Source organism: Sarcophilus harrisii, chromosome 1, assembly GCF_902635505.1.
Source record: "Sarcophilus harrisii chromosome 1, mSarHar1.11, whole genome shotgun sequence".
Classification (NCBI taxonomy): Eukaryota; Metazoa; Chordata; class Mammalia; order Dasyuromorphia; family Dasyuridae; genus Sarcophilus; species Sarcophilus harrisii.
The window spans coordinates 56,491,809-56,513,910 of NC_045426.1; the positions used below are offsets into that span (position 1 = coordinate 56,491,809).

The window sequence follows — 22,102 nt, forward strand, 5'->3', positions numbered from 1 at the left end:
ATTAAAAGTGTTAACAAGCCATTTAGATACATATTTAAATATTTCAAAAATGTATTACAGTGCAAAAGATCATAGTGAAGGTCATCTCCAACTATCAACTGTAACTGCTGATTTCTACTGAACTCTGGAAACATATTTCCACCATCCAGCTCTCTCAGAGTGACAGTCACCCAAGAATTATCAATAGCAATTATCAATTATCAGTAACAATTATCAGAACATAAAATTTTAACTCAGTTCTTTTAGGAAATATATCTTCAGTCTTTGACTTTGCTACATTTTCTTACAGTTTTCTCTTACTATCTCACATGTTTTCTTTCTCTCCAGCTATTACCCTCTCCAAAATGCAACTAAACTACCAGTCTTCTGAGATTCTATTCCCTTTTAGAGAAACAGTATATATATAATATCTGTGGGAAGGGCAAAAAAGTTGGAATTACATTTCTCTCTCTGTAGCCAAAATGTTTTTCAGTCCCTTAATAATCGTTTAGGGTACATCAAATCCAGATTAATATTAAATATATAAAAGATTATAATAATTAACATTTATATACTACTTACTATGTACAAATGTTTTACAATTATCTCATTTAGTCATCACAACAATCGTTGGAAGTAGGTGTTACCCCATTTTACAGATTCAGAAACTAAAGTAAACAGAGATTAAGTGACCAGCTAAGAAGTATCTGAGATCAGATTTTCACTCAAGTCTTATTCAGGATACTTCACTTCCCCAATTATGATACATTACTGTACATAAAGTAAATACATAATGCAAAGCACTACTAGAAAAAATATCTAAAACATATAGAGAATGAATAAATATTACAACAATACATACTAGGAGGGAAATTTTTAATTTATATATGATAATTTATAATATAAATACATAATACAACATATAGTAAAATATAATTCATCTAATCATTTAATAAGTTTTATTTCTAGTATGGGTAAGTGATCACTTTTCCTGTGGCATCATAATTTCACCTGCTTAAAAGTAGAACCAGCCATCAATTTTTCAACATCTGTATTGAATTTGTTGCTAGTCTAGGCTATTTAGATTTCTAATTTTTTTTAGATTTTCTTTTTCTTCTGAGGGTTTCTCTAATTGAAATTATTCATAGGAAGTATCCTGTCTCTGGGTTTAATCCTCTGATTTTGTTAGAACGAGGGTTCTCTACAATCTTAGGAAAAGTTCTAGAGTTTCTATATACAGCATATGCTTGACTTAAAGCTTCTGTGAAGCAAACTGGGTTTCACCATTCTTAAGTTAATGGAATCATTTCTTTTAATGATTCATTTCTGAATTTAGCTGCTTTTTTATAGCTAAAAAAGGAACACGTTGAATTCTTTTAACATGTGTTTTGGTTTCTCTTTTTTCTTCAAATTCAATATTTCCCTTTCAGGTTTTCTATCCCATTAGCAAAGTCTCTCTTTAGTTCCTGTTTTCAGATCTCTCTGACATTGTCTAAACACCAAAGGTTTCCAGGAAAACTCTGTCATCTTGCTTCCAATTATGATAATAAACTTGGCCCTCTCACCATTGTTTCTTAATCCTGGCTCCTTAGATGTCAGCTTCCTCACAACCCAATGGTCATTCTCCTCCTGGATGCCCTTGACATATTTGTCTTTATAACAGGAAATTGATCTACTTTTTTAAAAATTGCATTTAGATTATGCTGTTATATCACATGGCTATGCTCTGACCACTGATGAGATTATGCTTATTGCTGTGGGGTAGGGAGGGTCTGGTGCTCTGGCGCAAAAAAACTTACTCCATTCCTAGAGTGAGAAAGGGTTATTTGGAGGCCAGGCAGAAGAGAAAGGTGGGAAAAATCTCTGGCTGAGGTTCCCAGTAAATTACAAAGGAGCACTGGACTGGGTGTTTATTTTGAATATTGTTATTTGGTCATTTTGATTGTGTCCGACTCTTTATGAGCCCATGGATCTCTGTCTGTGGGGTTTTCTTGGCAGAGATACTGGAGTGGTTTGCCATCACCTTCTCCAGGGGCAGGCAGAGATTAAATGACTTGCTCATGGTCCCTCAGCTAAGAAAGTTCTGAGGTTGGATTCTGAGCTTCCTGGCTCCAAACCCAACACTCTATAGTTTGAACCTGATGGCACAGAATAAGCATAAATAGCAGTTGTTTCTGTTTTGAAGGATCTTCTCCTCCTAGATTGCTTTTTTATTTACTTGTTGTTATTTATTTATTTTTACTAAATAAAAGAGGCTGTTCTTCACTTTTTTTTCCCTCACAGTTAAAGCTAGGGCCTTAATCTCTGAATGGGTGTTGCTGCCAGAATGAGAGCTAGGAAAGACTTAGCTGAAAAATACCAAAGTTTCCCATTTCATCCAAGACTGTCAGCAACCATCCAGATCTATATTTTGCCATTGGATCTAAATGGTTCTGGAGGAGAACATGAGACTGGTGAATTTGGGCTGCTCTGCCTCTCTTAAATCCAATTCACTTGCAAGTCATGGTATCATCTTTCTGATGTCATGGTCATCTTCCAGAAGGAAGGAAAAAGAACATTATCCACATAGTGCCTCTATTTTGTATATACTCATATGTGTATGTGACCTCCCCAAACTCCTTTAACTTTTCTTTAATAGGAAAGTCCAGCCTTGATCTTAGAAAGAGGTTTCTTCTTTTTTAAAAGGGCAGAATGACTGGGGTCCAACCCTTCCACTAGAAACAGGAACAGGATTGGAAAGGTTTTAGGCTCAGGGATTTGCCAGATTACGTTTTGGATTGTCAACAAAAGAAGGAGGGATACAGAGAGACTCCATGGTATAGTGGAAAACACTGAACTAGCTAAATCCCTAATTCCTTTCCTGGATCTTTATAGGGCATGAACCCGAGACCTTTTACCATCTCTGACTGCTCTCAGGTGATGGGATTAGCCTAGGTGAGCTCTAAGGTCCTTTTAAAGCCTAAGAATCTATGGCCCCTTTCCTTTCTCTATCCTTCCCTCCTCCTGATCTTGCTTTTTGATCTCACCTCTCTTCCCCCTCTCCTTTGCTCCTTCCCACCACAAGCCCTGACCTGTGATTTCTGCCCTGACAGGTTCAGGCCACAGTTGTGGGCCTACTGGCTGCTGTTGTTGCCATTTTGTTGGAATTCATCTCTGGACAAAAAGTTGAATTGTCCCACATCGGGGTCCTGTGTGCCAGCAGTGTGTTGACAGCCTTCATGGCCGCCCTTTTCTTAGGTGAGCATCTTTACCATTTTTTTGCCTATGACTTTACCTAGCTGGCTCCAGACAAGATCTCTCCTCCAGAAGATGCCTTATCTGCAGGTTTTAGGAATTCCCAAGGCTCAGAGAGAGAGAGAGAGAGAGGCAGGCTTCTCTCACCAGACTCTCAATGGTATCCTGTGATTCTCTCCTCATGTAGCTTCACCCAAGCCAACTTTCCACTCCACCTGCTGCAGGGAAATACTCCTTCACTGGGCTCTTTCCCTTTGCCCCACCAGCATCAGAATCTCTAGCTTTTCTCTTCCATCCCCAAGAAATTCCAGGAAACCATTGGGGGCAGGGCCAGTCCTCTTGAGGAGAGAAGATCTTTGGTGCTTTCTCCTTCCTAGTACATTCACTCTCTCTACTCTACCACCTGTCCTGGTCTTCATCTTACTTTTATAAGAATTTACTCTCAGCTGGCTAACAGTTAGCCATCTTCTAGTCAGCATAATGTTAACTGATAACATGTGTCTTAATGTATCTCGCTTGCCAGTGGTATTTTTATTATCCAGAGAGCTTTCAATAAAATAAAATAAAAACTAGTTAAGGCAAAAAGGAATGAAGGATTCACAGTGACATATCAGGCATTGTGACAGGCTTGTGTGGAGTCTGGAAACCTTGAGCTTGAATCCTGCTTCAGACATTAGCAAGTCACTTCATCTGCATGGGTTCCAAGTTTCCTCATCTGTTAAATGAATATATTGGACATGAAGACTTCAAAGATCCATTCTAGCTCTAAATTTGTGGTTATGTGAGCATATGAACATGGGACTTGCTCTCTCTATTAAGGACTTTCTGATCTTGGGGAAGGGCAAAGAATGGAATCTTTCTGCTGGAAGCAGTGAGAACATCAAAGATCATAAACTCTTAAGATTTCATCACTTTGTTTAAATAAGAGCTTTTATTCTGATTTTTGTTGTTGTTTTTGTTGTTTTCTATTTGAGTTTTTTAGTAAAAAATTGTTTATAGCTGATATTTTGGGGTGCTTGTATCCTGCCAACATTTATTTTGCTGACTATCTCATGGGACTCTAGGAGTTAAAGGTCATCTAATCTAATCCCTTCATTCTGTAAACAAGGAAACTGAGACTAGGAGATTCCCTTTCAGATACCCACTGAGTTATATGACCAAGGTGTCATGAAGAGGAAGTTGTGGAGTGGTGGAGACCCCAATTCAAGCCCCCCAATGCCAGATTGACTGCTCTTTCTACAACATCGTCATTCTTCCTGCCTTTCCCCAAGTTCTGGTTTAGTGCAGGGGTCGCCCATGCCATGGCCCTATTATCATTTGCAGTAAAGATCCATCCCAGGAAGTAGGCAAAGATTTCTGGTAATATATTTCCCCAGGCACCAGGAGGAGATCTCTGGCACTTAGCCTTACTAGGAAAGCACTTTGATTTCTTTCTCAAAGTGATGCAGTGACAAGGATAAGGCAGATCTTTTTATACCCATTTTATAGATGAAAAAATAGAGGCCCAAAGAGAAGACTTACTGAACATCACACAGCAGAGTCTGGAATGGTCCCTGATCTTTTCTTCTGCTACTCACACAGTTTGTCCTAAGGCCAAAAGTGGCAGCTGAGACTCTACAAATCTGGGTTCTAGGACATGAAGCAAAGGATACTGGAAACTGAAGTTCCAGCCCATATTTCAGCACTGGGGTTATAAGAAGAGTAGAGGAGGCATCTTGGTGCCCTGGAACAAGATGGGACCTGAGGAGCTGAAGCTGGAGTCACAGGGCCCAAGTTCCAATCCTGAATCTGGCTGCTACTGTGGGTGACTTTGGGCACCATTCCCTTTGACCTCATTCCTCTTCTCCGAAATAAGGGGATTGGACTGGATAACATTTAAAGACTCCTTGTTGCTCTGGATTTATGATTCTTCAATTTATTATCTGGAATGACCAGGTGATGAATTGGATAGTATTTGGCCTAGAATTAGAAAGATCTGAGTTCAAATCTGGCCTTACTAGCTGTGTAACCCTGCCCATGTCTTGTGTTTGCCTCAGTTTCCCCATCTGTAAAATGACCTGAAGAAGGAAATGGCAAACCTCTCCCATCTCTCCACCAAAAAAACCCCAAGTGGGATCGTGAAGAGTCAGACATGACTGAAATGAGTCAACAAATTTCATAGTTGTGTGACTAAGGGAAAATCAGTCTAGTTTTCTCTCCTTATCTGTGAAAAGGGGGATTCGGATTATTTTTACCTTCTGAATCCAATTCTCCCTGTGCAACAAGAGAATTGTTTGGTTCTGCACACATATATTGTATCTAGGATATACTGCGACATATTTAACATATATAGGACTGCTTGCCATCTGGGGAGGGGGTGGAGGGAGGGAAGGGAAAAATCAGAACAGAAGTGAGTGCAAGGGAAAATGTAAAAAATTACCCTGGCATGGATTCTGTCAATAAAAAGTTACAATAATAAAAAAAAAAAAGAAAAAGAAAAAGAAAAGGGGAATTACAGTGGCTGACCAGCCTACTTCATAGGGAAATTGTGAGGAAAGAGATCTGTGAACTTGAATGTATTAGGGACAAGATAGTTGAGGCTCATAGGGCAGTTTGTTGTCAGCCCCACAAGGGGCTCCCTTCCCATAATGCTTCAGACTCCTCCAGTCCAGGTGCCCCATTGTTCTCCGCTAATTTGAGAGGGAGCTCTTGGAGAAAGATGTTGCTGTTGATCAGTGACTTCTCAGCTTCCACCCCTGGGCTACTTCTTTCTTGGGGTTTGCATTCTCATCATCTCTTTTTCTTTTTTAATTAAAGCCTTTTATTTTCAAAACATATGCATATATAATTTTAAAAATTCACCCCTGTAAAACCTTATGTTCCAATTTTTTTTCTCCCTCCTTTCTCCTCACCCTCTTCACTAGATGGCAAGTAATCCAATATATGTGCCTATTTTATACATATTTCAACAATTACCATGCTACAAAAGAAAAACCAAATCAAAAAGGAAAAACATCCTCATCCTCATCTTTCTGGGAAATGGAAAGAATATGGAACTGGTAGTTCTGAAATCTGAGTTCTAATCCCAGTTCTTCCACCAATTCCTTGCAGTAGCCTTCCAAAAACCTCAGTTTCTTCCTCTGTAAAATGTGGGGAAGAGAAGTTAGACCAAAGTATCATTTAGCTCTACCAGACTTGAGACCAGAGGGTGATGCAGCTCCTCAAATTCTAAGCACATTAAGTTAGGAAGCACAGGGAGCTTTTCAGTTGCTGATTAGGGAAGGATGGATTCCTGGGTCCACCCCTGGAGGGCAGCATGGGCTTCCCTTCAAAAATCAAACAATTATACTCAACCATTTCTAGATATTGCAGCTCCCCATTAAGCCTTGCTACACTTTTTGGGAGTAAATAAGGTATGGGGGGCTGGAGCAAGGCAGAGAAAAATTATAAAATTTTAGGATTCATGCTAGAAAGGCCCTTAGTGGTCCTCTAAGTACAATACTTTCATACTGTGGCTTGAAGCCCTGCTCAGTGAGTTCTAGGAATATTTGTCATATACTAGCTGTACAGAGCACTGTGTGTGTTGGTCTCCGAGAGAAACACGCAACTTTAAGGAATATCATAAAAATACTAAGGGAATGTTGAAAAAACTCAATTCTGTTTTTATGTAGCACCTGCCATGAGTTTAGTTAGCTTTGTGCTCTGGGAGAAGTTGGGGGAGCAGTCCTAGGGAAATGCCAGGGGAGGCAGATGCTGCTGTGTCCGCCTGGAATCACCTAATGTTCTTCTGGGGTTGGGGAAAACAGGAAATTCCAGGTAGTCCCCAAGAGTGTGGGGAAAACCTGCCTGGGCCAGCCCTATGACCCCATTAAGATGAGCTTTTGTCTTTCAAGGACATGTCAGAATGGTAAGAATTGGGCTATTCTGAGAAGGTCCCTTCTGGGATGAATTAACTCTAATTTCCCATCTGTCCCTCTTGGATACCATCTTTCCTCCTTGGTTGTCCTCCTTGGCATTACCCTGCATCCCTCACTCACCTTAATGACCTCTCCTCTGATTCTACTATGGAATGAAAGACTTGTATTGTAGAAAGGACACCAGGGCTGGGTGGCCATCGGCCTGGGCTCCTTTTTTGATTTCAGCCATTACTCATTTGAGTGAGTTTCTTCCTGACTCTGAGCCTCAGTTCCCTTCTTTATAAATGAGGGGGATAAACCAGATGTTCACAGATGCCCTTTCCATCCTCGACCTTCTTTATTCTAAGGTCCCCTCAAGCCTTCGTTCTCTAGTCTGGAGTCCTTTCTTGAGTCCTCTTGGCATTAGCAAGTGCCATGGTTTTCTTCCCACTGGCTTAACCAGAAGATGTTTGTTTGGTTTTCTGTTGGTCCCAAAACACGCTTTTGCCATCTAGTTGCCTTCCTCCTCTGGCTTTAAGAGGAAGCATTGCTTCCCCCCCTTCCCCAGCCCCAGTCTTTTAGGATGTTCTCTCCTGTTCTGGGACACTCCATGTTAGTGCAGTCTGACTGTTTGGGCAGAGATGTTCTGGGCTGTAGCTATATGACTCTGGGTTAGTCACATCAGCTCCCTGGGCTGCAGTCCCTTCATCTGTAATAAGAACATTGAACTCAATTCCAAGGAACTTTTTTTGAGTCTTTGATTTCTATATTAAAGAAATTTTAGGATTCTCCTCCAAGCCCACCAGGCTAAAGGAATTAAGCTCCTTGGAGCAGTGAAGATATGGGGATTCCTCTATGAAAAACAGATGGATCAATAGAGTTGGATGGATAGAGAGATCAGTAGAGGAATAGGTGGATAGAGAGATGATGGAATGATAGAGAGATGGTTGGATAGAGATGGTCGATAGAGGGATAGTTGGAGAGACATGGTGGATAGAGGGAGAGATAGAGAAATGATGGATAGAGGATTAAATGCATAGAGATGGATAGAGGGAGAGATGGATAATGATGATGGATAGATGGAGGAATGGATGAATAGAAATGGTAGACAGAGAAATTGATGATAGAGGTGGTGGATAGATAGAGAGATGGATGAAGAGATGAAAAAGAGGTGATAGATGGATAGAGGGATAAATAGAAAGGGAGGTGATAGGTATATGATAAATTGATAGAAGGATTACTGGATAGATAATGATTACATAACAAAAAAAAAAAAGGAAGGAAGGGAGAGAGGGAGGAAGAAAGGAAAGGGAAAATTTAAGCAGTTATTGTAGATTAGCCACTGTTCAAAGTACTAGAAATATTAATTCAAGAATGACCCTGCCCTCATGGAACTTACATTCTAATAAGGTAAGATAATGCCTAAAGAGGTTGGAGAGAAGAGCTGGCTAAGCATGCATCAAGGTAAAATAACTAGGAAAATCTGCTGGCCTACTTCCAGGTGAGACACAGTTGTTAGACCTGAGAGATCATGCGGCAGAGTCCAAAGTTGCTTTGAGGTAAATGAAGATAAAAGCCGGAATATGGGGAGCGTGGTGAAGGGATGGCTGGGAAGTGCAATGACTGATAACAGCAAGATGGAGAGTGAAGATTTCTCCAGTGCAGCCCCAAGCTCTGCCTACAGCCTGAATTGGCAACATTAAAGCTTTAGGCCTTTAAGATCATGAGCTTTGTTGAAAGGTCAATCCCTTGGTAGCCACAGCAGCAGCACTGCTATCAGTCACTGAGGCCTGCGGTGTAAATGAGAACAAATTAAAGCTGCTGGGGTACCTTGGGAGGTAGTGAGGAGCAGGAGGAAACCACCAGCAAAAGCCAGTGGACTGCCCTCCCGGAGGGGGCAGCGGCTCAGTGAATGGCGGAGTCGTGGCAGGTCCCAGAGGTGGCCACTGAGCGGGAGCTGTCGCTAAGTCGGGCACAAAGAGGTCTATGGGGCCTTCATCTCTAGAGGGGACGTTGCCCCCTCCCAGTGGTATCACTGTCATGTCTAAGGTACAGATGCTCCCCCAACTCCTCAGCCCTTCCTCTCCGGCTCCATCCCTCCTGCCACCTCTGCCTTGGGTTCCGACATTCCAGTGAGGATCCTGTACCAATATTTCTCAGCAAGGAGCATCTGGAAGTTGTTGAATAGGTGGTTCTCCACCACTCACATCCTTCAAGCTCCCTCTCATTGGAGCTTTCTCTGATCGTTTTTATGATGATATGCTTAGGGTCACACAGCTAGTGTCAACTATCTGAGGCCAGATTTGAACTCAAGTCCTCCTGACTCAGTGGCTGGTATTCTACCCACTGGGCCAGTTAGCTACCCCCTCTGCTAGGTCTTAAAAATCTCCCAGACGACACTAGTGTGTTCAACCTGGGTGTGCAGAGACCGCAATGTTTGACGATTCCATGCAGCTGTGCCTCACTTAAATCCAATTTACACGCAAATCAAAAGAAATTGCCATACAGCAAGCATGTAAAAAGTGCTGTTAATGTACCCAGGTCATATGGTTAGACTAAGTGTTTGAGGCAGAATATGCACGTGGAGCAGTCTAGTGTTCTGACTGTAGCCTCACCTAGCTACCCTAGCACTCAGATAGCAGCCTGTCTACTTACCTCTCTAAACACCCACTATGATGGCTTCAGAAAGCATTATAGCATCATATAGGACTGTGACAAGTAGACATTAGAACTTCAGTTCTTTCCCTGTATTTGATATGCAGAGTACCCATTACAAGAGAGGGTCCATTCATGGAAGGCCAGCTAACAGAGTTGGCTGGATGTATACCCAAAGTATTACTGGGAAAATAATGGGATAGATGCTTTATTGTTTCCAGGGTTGTTGGGTAGAAAAGCCATAAAGTCCCTTAGAAGGCGAGTTACTGGTGGGTTTCTTTGTTGGGAGCCTACTACATGAAGATATTTTCAAATTCTCACCCCTATCTCTCTTTGTGTCTCTGTCTCTTTCTCCCCTTCCTTTCTTTCTTTCTATCTCTTCCCCTCTCTATCTCCTCCCCTCTGTCTGTGTCTGTCTGTCTCTGTCTCTCTGTCTCTCTCTCTCTCTCTCTCTCTCTGTCTCTGTCTCTCTCTCTCTCTGTCCTTGACTCTTTTTGTCTCTGTCTCTACAGGAATAGTGATGATTTGTGTGGTTCTGGGTGCTCAGAAGATTAGGATCAACCCAGATAACATCGCCACACCTATCGCAGCCATGCTTGGAGATGTCGTGTCCCTCTGCATCCTGGCAGGCACCAGCACCATCCTGTACAGATACATAGGTATGGCTTATGGGGAGTTCAGGATCCAGTGGATCAGGGTCAGAAGGTTGAGGGATAAAGGAAAGCTAAGGGAGGTACCCAGGACATCCACCATACGTCCCAATAACAACATCCCAGACTGCTCTAAAAAACTGGAGCTAACAAACTCTAGCTATAACCTAGCCCCCTAATTGGAGACCCTCCATTCTGGGATGCTACATGTCATCAGCTCGAGAGCCCCTTTCTAATCCTTGCCCTGCTTCTTCTGCTGTGTGTGACATTGATTTAGTCATTGTCCTACTCTGGGCTTGTTTCTTCATCTGCAAAATGGATAAATTAAGTGATGCGGAAAGGCACCTTGTAAGATTAAAACTCTGCAGACTCCCTCACTTTATAATTGGTGATGTGGAGGCCCCAAGAGAAAATATGACTGATAAAAAAAATCAGAACATCAGCAGAGCCTGGACAAGAATGCTCAAGCACTTTTGGAGCATCCTGTTCCTCCCGAAGTCATACAACTGTGTTAACTGCCTGAAGAATCTGCACAGAACTGCAGAGTAAGCTCAGTCTGTGGGGCCAAGCCAGATGACCTCATTCCATCATGCACTGTAATAGCCACATGTTCAAAATCATCTGGCAGATCACCAGGGAAAGGGAATGGCCAGAAACTGAAACAAGATAATGTACATTTGGGATCATCTCTTGTCTGAAAATAAGCACGCCCAATTTTTCTCTTATGAGCCCTTAGCATCCGTTGCTCTAGTCTTGTTGAAGTGATGGGGATTGTTTAGCCTAAAAAAAGAGAAGATCTGAGAGGACATGCAGATGTTTTCAAAAACTTGAAAGGTCGATAGATGAAAAGGGAATAGAATTCTTGACTCGAACAACATCAGAACCAGTGGATGGAAATTACAGAGATGGGAATGTACACTTCATGTCTAAACAGGCCTATCCAGGAGTGGAATGGGCTGCCTGAGAAGATCCCCTTTCACTGATTTGTTTGAATGATGGCTGAATGACCACAGGGGAAGGAGTTCTTTTTTCAGTATGTGGCTATATGTGGCCACTGGGTCATGTCCCAACTCTGGCTCTGTGACTCAGTTCTGTAGGATCTTAGGAGCACAGTTCTAGAACTAGACAGAACTCCAGAGATCAGTTTAATCCATCTAATGGTCCCCATCATTCCCAGTTTGCCAATGAGAAAATCAGTTACAGGGAGATGTCACTTCTTTGTGGTCACCCCTGATCTGCCATATTCTCTCAAATCTCTCCCCTAAGCTAAACATTCTCCATTACTTCAAGAAGAATAGGGCTCCTGACCCTGAAGGGGAACATTCACAAGAGATGACCCCAGGTGAGATATGAGCCCAGGCCAAGTTTTCCTTAGATTAATTTCTCTGTGACAAAGCATAGGAAACATATTGACTCTTATCTCTGGCTTGAGTTTTTGAAGTTGTTGTTTTAAGCTTTCTCACTGTGTTGTAAATCACATGACAGCCTCCCACAGAAAGGAATTCTGAGAGAGGGAGCTGAAAATGTTACCACTACTGGAAATGAGGTCCCAGAATCAAGGGGGAAAGTGGAGCAAATTCCAGAGATCACGCTCTACTTTTAAGCCCAGCCTCAATCTTCAAAGCTTTCAAGGGAAGCTCTGTTGCAAGACACAGGCTCTTTTTCCCAAAAAGCATGACAACAATTTACTTATAATTTAAAAATTCTTCTTGACTGTATTCAGTATAGTGCAATTGGTAGAGTGCTGATCCAGGACTCAGGAGAACCTGAGTGCAAAACTGGCACCAAACACTGACTGCCTATGTGTGACTTTGGGCAAGTCTGCTTCATTCTTTCTCTGCAAAACAGTGATAATAATAGCATTTCCCTCTCAGAGTTTGAGAGAAGAAAAAATGAGATATTTGTAAAGTGCATAAGAAAATTTATATACTAGCTATGAATCCAGAGAATATGGCACAATCTCTGTCTGCAAGGATCTCATTGACCTGGTTGAAGAAACAGGACTTGTTAAGTGCGTGGAGTCTTTAGAACAGTGTGTACTGAGTTCTAAAAAAATGAGACTGACTTTCCAGGGCTGCCTAGAACCCAGCTCAAAAGACAACTCCCCACGGGATCATTGGTTCTTGCAATTATAGGGTTTAGTTGAAAGTTTCTTAGAGACCATCAAACACAATTGTCTCATTTTATAGATGAGGAAACAGACCTAGGGAAGTTAAGGGGACTCCCCCAGAGTGGCCTGAACAATGGCAGCCTCATCAGTGTATACTGTCCTGAGAGACACAGTGCCCGTCTTGTCCAAGCCCTATGGGAAGGAATATGCTTGACAACTGATTCTCCAGCTCCTGCTTGGAGACCTCCAAAGGAGGAAAATCTGCCATCTTTCATGACCAGCCATTCTGCTCTGGATAGCTTTACCTAATTAGGAAGTTTTTCCTGACTTCAATGTTGCCCTCCTGTGCCTCTATCTAGCTCCCATTCATTGCTCCTGACTCTGCCCTCTGGGACCAAATGGGAAAAAAGCTTAATCTTTCCTCCATAAGACAGCCTTTCAGATACTTGGAGACAGTTGTTGTCCTCCCAAGTCTTCTTTTCTCCAAGTTAAACATGCTGTTGGTGTCTTTATCCAAGTCACTGATAAAAATGGTAACAGTCCTAGTCCAAGTAGAGATATCAAGAGGCACTCCACACAAACCTTCCTCCATGTTGACGATGAACTGTTAATAATTACTCTCTGCATCTAACCATCCAAGCCCTAGGTTTGTCTAATCAATTTAACCTCCTCGTTTCACAGAGAGGTCGGGTGGTATAGTGAAAAATATGAACAATAGTAATAATAAAAGCATTTAGCAACTGTTATATACTAGGCACTGTGTTAAGCCCTTCACATATGTTATCTCATTTTATCTCACAATCACCCTTGGAGGGAAGTGCTATTTTTATCCCTATTTTACACATCAGGAAACTAAGGCAGAACTTTAAGTGACTTGCCCAAGGTCATACAGCTAACTAGTATCTGCAGCTAGATTTGAATTGGTTTTCTTGACTCTGAGGCAGCTAGATGGTGTAGTTGATAGAGTTCTGGATCTGGAGTCAGTAAGACTTATTTTTGTGAGTTCAAACTTACTAGTTGTGTGACCCTGGGCAAGCCCCTTAATGCTGCCTCAGTTTCTTCATCTGTAAAATGAGATAAAGAAGGAAATACCAAACCACTGTAGTGCCTTTGCCAAGAAAACCCCAAACAAGTGTCACAGAGTCAAACACACCTGAAATATCTGAAAATAGAAATAATAGAAAATTTCTGACTCTACAGTACATTATCCTAACTGTCTGATAGTGCACTGGCATTTCAGGACAACCTATTCTAACTGCCTAATAGTGCACTGGGATTTCAGAACAACCTATCCTAACCTAACTGCCTGATAGTGCACTGGGATTTCAGGACAACCTATTCTAACTGCCTAATAGTGCACTGGGATTTCAGGACAACCTATCCTAACCTAACTGCCTGATAGTGCACTGGGATTTCGGGACAACCTATCCTAACTGCCTAATAGTGCACTGGGATTTCAGGACAACCTATCCTAACTGCCTAATAGTGCACTGGGATTTCGGGACAACCTATCCTAACTGCCTAATAGTGCACTGGGATTTCGGGACAACCTATCCTAACCTTGCCTAATAGTGCACTGGGATTTCGGGACAACCTATCCTAACTGCCTAATAGTGCACTGGGATTTCAGGACAATCTATCCTAGCTGCCTAATAGTGCACTGGGATTTCGGGACAACCTATCCTAACTGCCTAATAGTGCACTGGGATTTCGGGACAACCTATCCTAACCTAACTGCCTAATAGTGTACTGGGATTTCGGGCCTATCCTAACTGCCTAATAGTGCACTAGGATTTCAGGACAACCTATCCTAGCTGCCTAATAGTGCACTGGGATTTCGGGACAACCTATCCTAACTGCCTAATAGTGCACTGGGATTTCGGGACAACCTATCCTAACTGCCTAATAGTGCACTGGGATTTCGGGACAACCTATCCTAACCTAACTGCCTAATAGTGTACTGGGATTTCGGGACAACCTATCCTAACTGCCTAATAGTGCACTGGGATTTCAGGACAATCTATCCTAGCTGCCTGATAGTGCACTGGGATGGAGTCAGGACAACCTTAGTTCAGATTTTGCCTTAGACATTTACTATAGTTATATGAATCTTGGTGAAACATATCTGAGCCTCAGTTTTCCCATTTGTCAATTGGGTATCATGCATGTATGTAGTACTTAATGGGAGGATGCTGATGGGAAGATTAACTACGATCATGTACCTAAAGTACTTTGAAACCACTAAACAATATCATCTTCACACCCAAACCTGAGATTTCATACATGTGAAAGGCATGTTCTCTGCAACTGTAACTCAGCATTCCCAGAGTAATGGAGTCACAGGAAGTTGCTGGCGGGAGTGAGAGGTTAGTGACTTGATCAGGCTGAGTCAGTAGTTGGTCACAATGGACTTACACCCAAGTATAATTGTAATGATGTGAAGGAGGAAACTGTAACCCCTTAACTAAGGTTCACTTGTCTTGGTCAAGGGAAGAAAAGGCATTCAAGGCCCTGAGAACAATTTTAGAGAAAGTGATCCTTGAGCTGAGCCTGGAAGAGAAAGTGTTTGACTTAAAGTCAACCTTTCACAAAATAGTGTAGAACAAAGTGCCCTTTTCTTCAAAATGAATGGCATGTGATATGGCTGCCCACAAGGTAACTGATAGGTCTTACAAGGTTCCCCAATTCCATGGGCTGTGTTGAGTTCTCAACTTCTCCCCATTTTCTTCCCATTTTTAGAGTTGTCCTTAGCTGAACTTTTATAAGAAACTGCCATCTGAGCCACCCTGTAGAAAGGTGGCATCTGGAGTTGAGGGAACCATTGATAGAGCTAGAAGATAATATCTTTTGGCTGCACCCAAACCTTCCAGGGGCTTTCCCTTGCCTTATATTTTAAAATTCTCACACATTAGAGTTGAAAGGGACTTCAGAAAAAAAAAAATTAAATGTCAGAGCTGGAAGAGAACTTAGAAAATGGCATAGTAAAGCTGGAAGGAACCTTAGAACATATTATGCAGAGCTGGGAGGGGCAGGGAATATCACAGCTAGGAGGGACCTTAGAACATAGAATATCAGAGCTGGAGAGGGCCTTGGAACACAGAATGGCAGAGCTAAGAGGGCCCTTAAAACACAAAACATCATAACTGGACTCCCTGCCATTAAAAATGAAGTTACCTACTTAAGGGTTCAGGATTGTTTAATGGCAAAGCCAGAACTAGAACTCGAATCCCTTTGATGAGGATTCTTTCCACTATATCACATTAGAGGGCAAAGTCATAGACCTTCAGATGATGAGACCTTAGAAAAGTCCCACTTAAACAGCTATAAAAGAAGCCTCTAAAGGTGTGATTTCTGCCTCTTTCTAGTTCTTCATTGTGTTCTTCTTATATGGGCAACATCTCAGAGTCCCTCAAGTCTTTCCTTAGCTCCTCTTGAATGACTTTGCCTGCCTCTGGTTGTGATCTATGAACTCACTAGTGTAGCTACTGAAGACTTTTGGAGGTTTCAGGGGGCACTTACCAGGGCAAAAGACTGTAAAACACTATATCCCCTGCTTCCCCTATGTCTTACCTCCACCCCAGCTTTCTTGCCCTAGGAAAACTGACTCTTGCACCAGAGTTTACCTCAGACTCCACTGAGACAGTATGAGCTTTTTACAGAATAGCCAAGTTAGTGATCAGCTCAAAGCTGAAACAAAGCCCAGCTGTGGCATATTAACTCCTTCCAGAGAGACCAGCCCCCAGAATCCCTGAGGCGCCCAACCACCCCTGAGCCATCATTGGTTCCCAGAGGGCATACCGAGAACCCTCCACGTTGTCAAATTTACTTTCTCTGCTATGTCTGGCCTGAAGCCCGGCCATGGCTTTTCCTCTGGGACCTGAAGCTCACAGCTCAGGATCTCTCTCCACCCTCTGATTTTCTCCAAAGCAAGTCTGAGGCCTCAGACCCAGGGTTATAGTGAGGACTTTTTGGAAACGAGTATGAAAACTGATCCAAGAGGCGTACTGTTATCACCTAAGAAATGGAGACTTTGGGGCTTGTCTTGGTGCCAAGCTCACTTGACTTAACTCTCTGGGGGCCAGACAAGTTAGTGCTTTTCTTCATTATTGTTTCCATGAACTGCCTTCCCCACCCTCCCCAATTCATGATGCCAATTTTCTTTCCCAGCCCTGCTCTCCATTCCTCCTTCCCCCTTCCCCATCTTTAGAGAGACAAAGAATTTATCTTTCTTTTGTGCTTTACAGAGCATTAGGGGGGATTCTATTGGAGCCCTGTGATCCTGGGGTACATTAAGAGAGGCTTAGGGCCCAGACGTAGAGAGATGATAGTCCCACAGGCCTCTGCCCCAAATTGACTACATCTAGGTCCCGAGTTAAATTCTGGGTACCTTATTTTATTAAGAACAATGATTAATTGGAGGATATCCAGAGAAAGGGAACCAAAGTAGCAAATGGCCTTGAGATCACAGCATGGAAAGATCAGGGATGATTAGCATGGAGGAGAGAAGATTTGGAGCCATGGGAACTGGATTCAAGGATTTAAGGGGCTGGAGAGTAATTAGACTCAGACTTGACCCCATCTCTGGGCACAGTTTAGAAAACATTACTTTGCACGTAGTAAATGCTTAATAAATGTTTATTTATTCATTTTTTTTAGAGATGGCAGATTTTAGTGTGATATGAGGAAAAGCTTTCTAATGAGAAACACACATGAAAGTGGGAACAATGATATAAGCGAGCCAATGATCAATTGCTAACATGTGTAATATAGACAATAAGTGCCGGAGAAGGTCAGGAAAAGGAGAGATGATTCATTCATCCTGCAAACATTAATCTATTAGGTACCCAGCCCTATGGGGATAGGAGAAGGGGAAGGAAATGAATATTTCTACCGAGCCTCTTGAATGATAGGCACTGAGCTAAGTGCTTAAAAAGACTATCTAATGTGATCCTCACAACATCCCTGTTAGGTAGGTCCTGCAAGTATTCCAATTTTATAGATGAGGAAACTGAAGCAGGCAGACATTAAATGACAGAGCTAGTGACTGAGGCTGGATTTGAACTCAGTTCTTCCCCAATTCCAATTGAAAGCTATTTGCCTATCTGGGAGAGAGTAAGTAAGAAAACCATGGTACCTTCACTTAAGAAGCTTAGGGAAGTCAACCTGTTTGGAAGTTAGGTTCCCCATCCTCCAGAGAAAAGAGCTTATGGGGACATATATTGCCATATGTGGTCACTATATCAAATGGTTTTCAATGGTTTTTCTTTGTCACAAAGAAGGTTCAGCAGGAGGAGGTATTCCAAATGACTGATATAATGACAAAAGGCATCAGTAAAACATTTTAAACTTTCCAGGAGAGGGAAAATAAGACATTATTTATAATAATATTAGTAATAATATTATTGTATACAGAAAGTAATGCCTCCTAAAGCCAGTACATGACTCTCTCTGAGGAAGGTTTCAGTAGAAATTTAGGAAGTTTTACAAAAATGAATGTTGAAAACCATTTTTACATGTATTTGGAAAAATATTTTGGAGGTATTTGAAGGTAAGGAAGTGGTTTCTAAGCTGGACCTTGAAAAACAGTAGGAAAGATGGAGAAGCTGAAAAGAGCATATCAGATGAGAAATACTAGCTAGCCAGAGAGATGAGGAATGGTTGTGTCCTGTGTTGGAAGAGGAGATAAGACATAGACCTAAGATATTTCAGGCCACTAAATGACTGTCAAAACCACATGAAAGGCAGTATTACTTAAGGGAAAGACCTGTAGATTTGGGGCTGGAAATTGTGACTTGGAATCCTGGTTCTGCTGCCTTCTACCTGGTGGTTCTATGACTAGGGGAAGATCCTTTAATCTTGCTGGTCCTGTTTAATTCTAGGTACCTAGTATATTTACATCTGTAAAATGAGAGAATTTCTTCCAAGGAAAGACCATGACAAATTGGGAATGGCAGGATATTGTAGTGACTGTACTAAGGTAGTGAGTGAGCTAGCTCCTCATGGAAAAACTTTCAGGGGTGAAGATTCTGCATTCAGGAATAAGGACTTAGGAAGCAACAGATTCATCTTTTGTCTCCAGGCATATTGTGGAATCATGGGATTTAAAAGCATCCAGGAATATAAGGGATTCTGTTTTCCAACCCCCCTACTTCTATAAATGAGAATACTAAGGCCCCCCCCCCCAAAGTTGAAATGACTTGGCCCATCATCCCACAGGTCACAAAAGTCCCTGTCACTGTCCCCAGACCTCATTTCCCATCTCTTTTTCCCTGAAGAGGGAAAATGCCCCTCCCTTGAACAAGAGGCAGTATAGCCTCATTATCCTCACCTAGGAGCCCTTTCTGAAAGAGAAGGGTGCTTTTAATGAGACTATGCAGAGGCAGAATGTGAACTTTTTGTTGTCTATCCAAGGGCAATATTTAACCCTCAGCAAAGCTGCATTCATCTCAAGGCTGCCAAGTCTTAGGGAAACTAGGTTTCAGGCTTGAGATTTTGGTCTCAAGGCCCAGCTGATTGTCTGATGGCCTTCCCCTGGGACCTCAAGCTCATGACTCAGCTTTTCTGTCTCTCTCCAATGAACTCATCTCACTAAAACAGGCTTGGATACTCAGGCCCAGGGTGAGGATGGAGGCTTTTGGGAAACATACAAAAATGATGCAGGAGGCAGCTGAGCCAAGAAATAAAGTCTGTAGCTCCAAGCCTGGTATTTTATTATGGTTTCCATTCTGCGAGCAGAATTCATACCAAGAATTGCTGGATGTAAGGCTGGAAGGGACCTCAGAGAGTATCCTAACCCCGCATTTTATAGTCACAGAAACAGGCCCAGAGAGGTTGAGACTTCCCCAAAATCACACAGGTAGTAAGAAGTGACTGATCACTATCCCATCCTCCCTGAGCCTTTGACCCACTTTAATCAAACAATTTTTCCCATTATTTTAATATTTTATTTTCCCAAATATATGTAAAGATAGTTTTCAACATTCATTTGATTAATCTGATTCAATCTGATTAATCAAATAATTAAGCATTTTGCTGTTTAAAAATTATTGATCTCTCTTGTGTATGTGTGTATGTATATGTATATATATGTGTATATATATATATATATATATATCCCTGTCCCACTTGCTATCAAAGGATTACTCATTATAATAAAGAATAAAAAAGGAGAGAAAAAAGCATTCATCAAAACTAACATACCAACTGAGTCTGGCATATACAATATTTCATACCCATAGTCCCCCACCTCTGCAAAAAGAAATTCATTTTCTCAATTCTTCTCGAAGGCAAAATTTCTTAAACATGATTGATCAGTCAATCAACAAGCATTTCTGACTTTGTGCTAAGCACTAGGAATTCAAAGAAGGATGAATGCAAAGCCCTAAATTTTAAGTCTAATGTGGGAGCCATCTAAATTAATAATTGTGTACAAGACACATATAGAGTAGCAAATTAACCTCATAGAAGAAAGCTGTGGGAGTCAAGAGGTAGAGTGAGGAGTAATCAGGAAAAGGCCTTAATTTCAGATGGTATTTATTAAATTCCTACTGTACACCAGTGACTGGGGTTATAAAGATAGGGTTCAGGGAGCCCCTGCCCCCAACAAACTTCTCTTAAACTATCACATGTTAACTTGGTTTGTGTCTCTCCTCTCTCTTGCCAGACAAATATTATCTGTTCCTAGGAATCTGTTTCTTTTTCTTCTCCCTGATCCCATTGTGGATTTTCATAGCAAAGCAGAGTCCCTCCATTACCGAAATCCTGAAGACAGGCTGGTTTCCCATCATCATAGCCATGTTGATTAGCAGGTAAGAACAAGAAAAAAACCCATATACGCTATCTGAGAGTTGGTATTGGATATTGGAAAAGAAGAAACTCTTCCCAAATGAGAGCCCCATCACCAGTATTGAAACACTGGGGGTCCTCTCCCTGATCCAAAGCATTTAGAGGATTGGCCCCATGGCCTGCTTTGGCCAAACAACTGTATTAAATAAACCTTCATAAAAGCTATTACTGCATTTAGCATACTTATTGGGGCCCTTTGCAGATAAGAATTTCTATTTCCCTCTTCTTTATCCTTCTCTTCCAGTCATATGAATAGTTTGATGACTTCATTTTCACCTTAATTTTTTTGTTCTAATATATAATCATTAGACCATTTAAAATTTAATTAAATTTAAAAATTAAAAATGTTGGAAATTAATAAAAGTTTACTAGCATAAAAACTTAATTGAATGATGCAAATCCTTTACAAAGATTCATGGAGAGGACTTGGAGGTATTCAGTAGGGAGAAGAGACAACTCAAAGTGATCTGGAAGACTTAAGAGCAGACTTCAAGTATCAAAAACCATCAGAAGTATAAGACAAAGAAACTGATCATCTATTAAGCACTTACCTTGTGCCAAGCATAAGGAATACAAATACATACAAGGCAATCTCTGCCCTCAAAGAATTTACATTCTAAAGGGAAGACACTATAGAAAGAGGAGATGGAAAACTGGGAGCAGGAGCAGGGAGAGTGAAGTAGAAAGTAATCACATAGGGGCAAAGATGCTTCCAAGGAGGTGAAGAACAGAGTAAACTGAGCCAGGAGTGAAGCAATTATAGAAGGGTTGGAGAAATGGTCATTCAGATTTCTTCAGCCAGACTCTGAGAACTTAGAGCAATAGATCAAGTGGCAGCAAGGTAGAGTTTATCCCAGTTTGAGTCAATGGTGGTGTGTGACAATTGGGACAAGGCCAGAATGATCTGCCGCTGAGGGAAATGGTAAGTTGCCCATCCCTGGAAGCTGGATGGCAAACTGTTGGAGATATTGTGTAAGGGATTCTCAAGCAAAGATGAACTGGGCTAAGTAATCTCTGTGTTCCATTGTAACTCTGAAATTCTGTGACTTGTGTGCATGATTTTTACAAAGAGCATATTTCAACTGAAACCATAATCAATTGTGGTATAAATTCATAGAATCCACAGAATCCCAGAGGTAGGAGGGGCTTTAGATGACTCTCTCCTACAGTGTTCTCCACAAAGAGTTACCTGCTTTGGTACCTTAGATGAGGAAGAACTCATGACCTCATAAAATGATCTGGACATTATTGAATAGCTCTAATTATCAGAGAGATCTACTTATTTATGAATTAAATGTATGCAATATATGTTCATTATAAAAGTAGCTAAACATAACAAAACCCAGAAAAAAATACGGATCTTGTGTTTAAAAAAAAAATTAATCACAATCTCAGTATGAGCAATAAGGTGAATTAGTTGATAATAAAAAAACACAATAATAGTTGGCTGTATAATATGCATTTCAAGGAAGGCCCTGATCCTGCTATTCTCTTCCCTGATCAAGGCCCATCTGGAGTGTTCCCTTCTATTCTAGCTATATGTTTTCAAGGGAATATTCATAAACAGAAGAGTGCTTAGAAAACAGTAGCTAAGAACCATAGCAGCCTAGATTTAAAGCTTATTTTATAGATAAGAAAACTGAAGCAAAGGGGAGATTAAGTCCAGGTCACACAGGTAATAAGCATCATAAGAGGAACGATGTAAGGACATGGGAATATCTCCCTGGAGAAAAGAAGACCTAGAGGATGGGGGA

At 41.5% G+C, this 22,102-nt stretch overlaps 1 protein-coding gene across 7 annotated transcripts in view; it reads left to right on the forward strand.

Moving 5' to 3' along the window:
* SLC41A3 (solute carrier family 41 member 3) overlaps positions 1-22,102 on the forward strand; it is a 73,366-nt gene that overhangs the window by 35,601 nt on the left and 15,663 nt on the right. For all 7 annotated transcript variants that reach the window (XM_031955968.1, XM_012543671.3, XM_023498228.2 and 4 more), the window contains 3 exons: positions 3,072-3,216; positions 10,256-10,402; positions 20,167-20,311. In XM_031955968.1, coding sequence (XP_031811828.1) covers positions 3,072-3,216; positions 10,256-10,402; positions 20,167-20,311 — 437 coding nt within the window. The remainder of the gene's footprint in view (positions 1-3,071; positions 3,217-10,255; positions 10,403-20,166; positions 20,312-22,102) is intronic.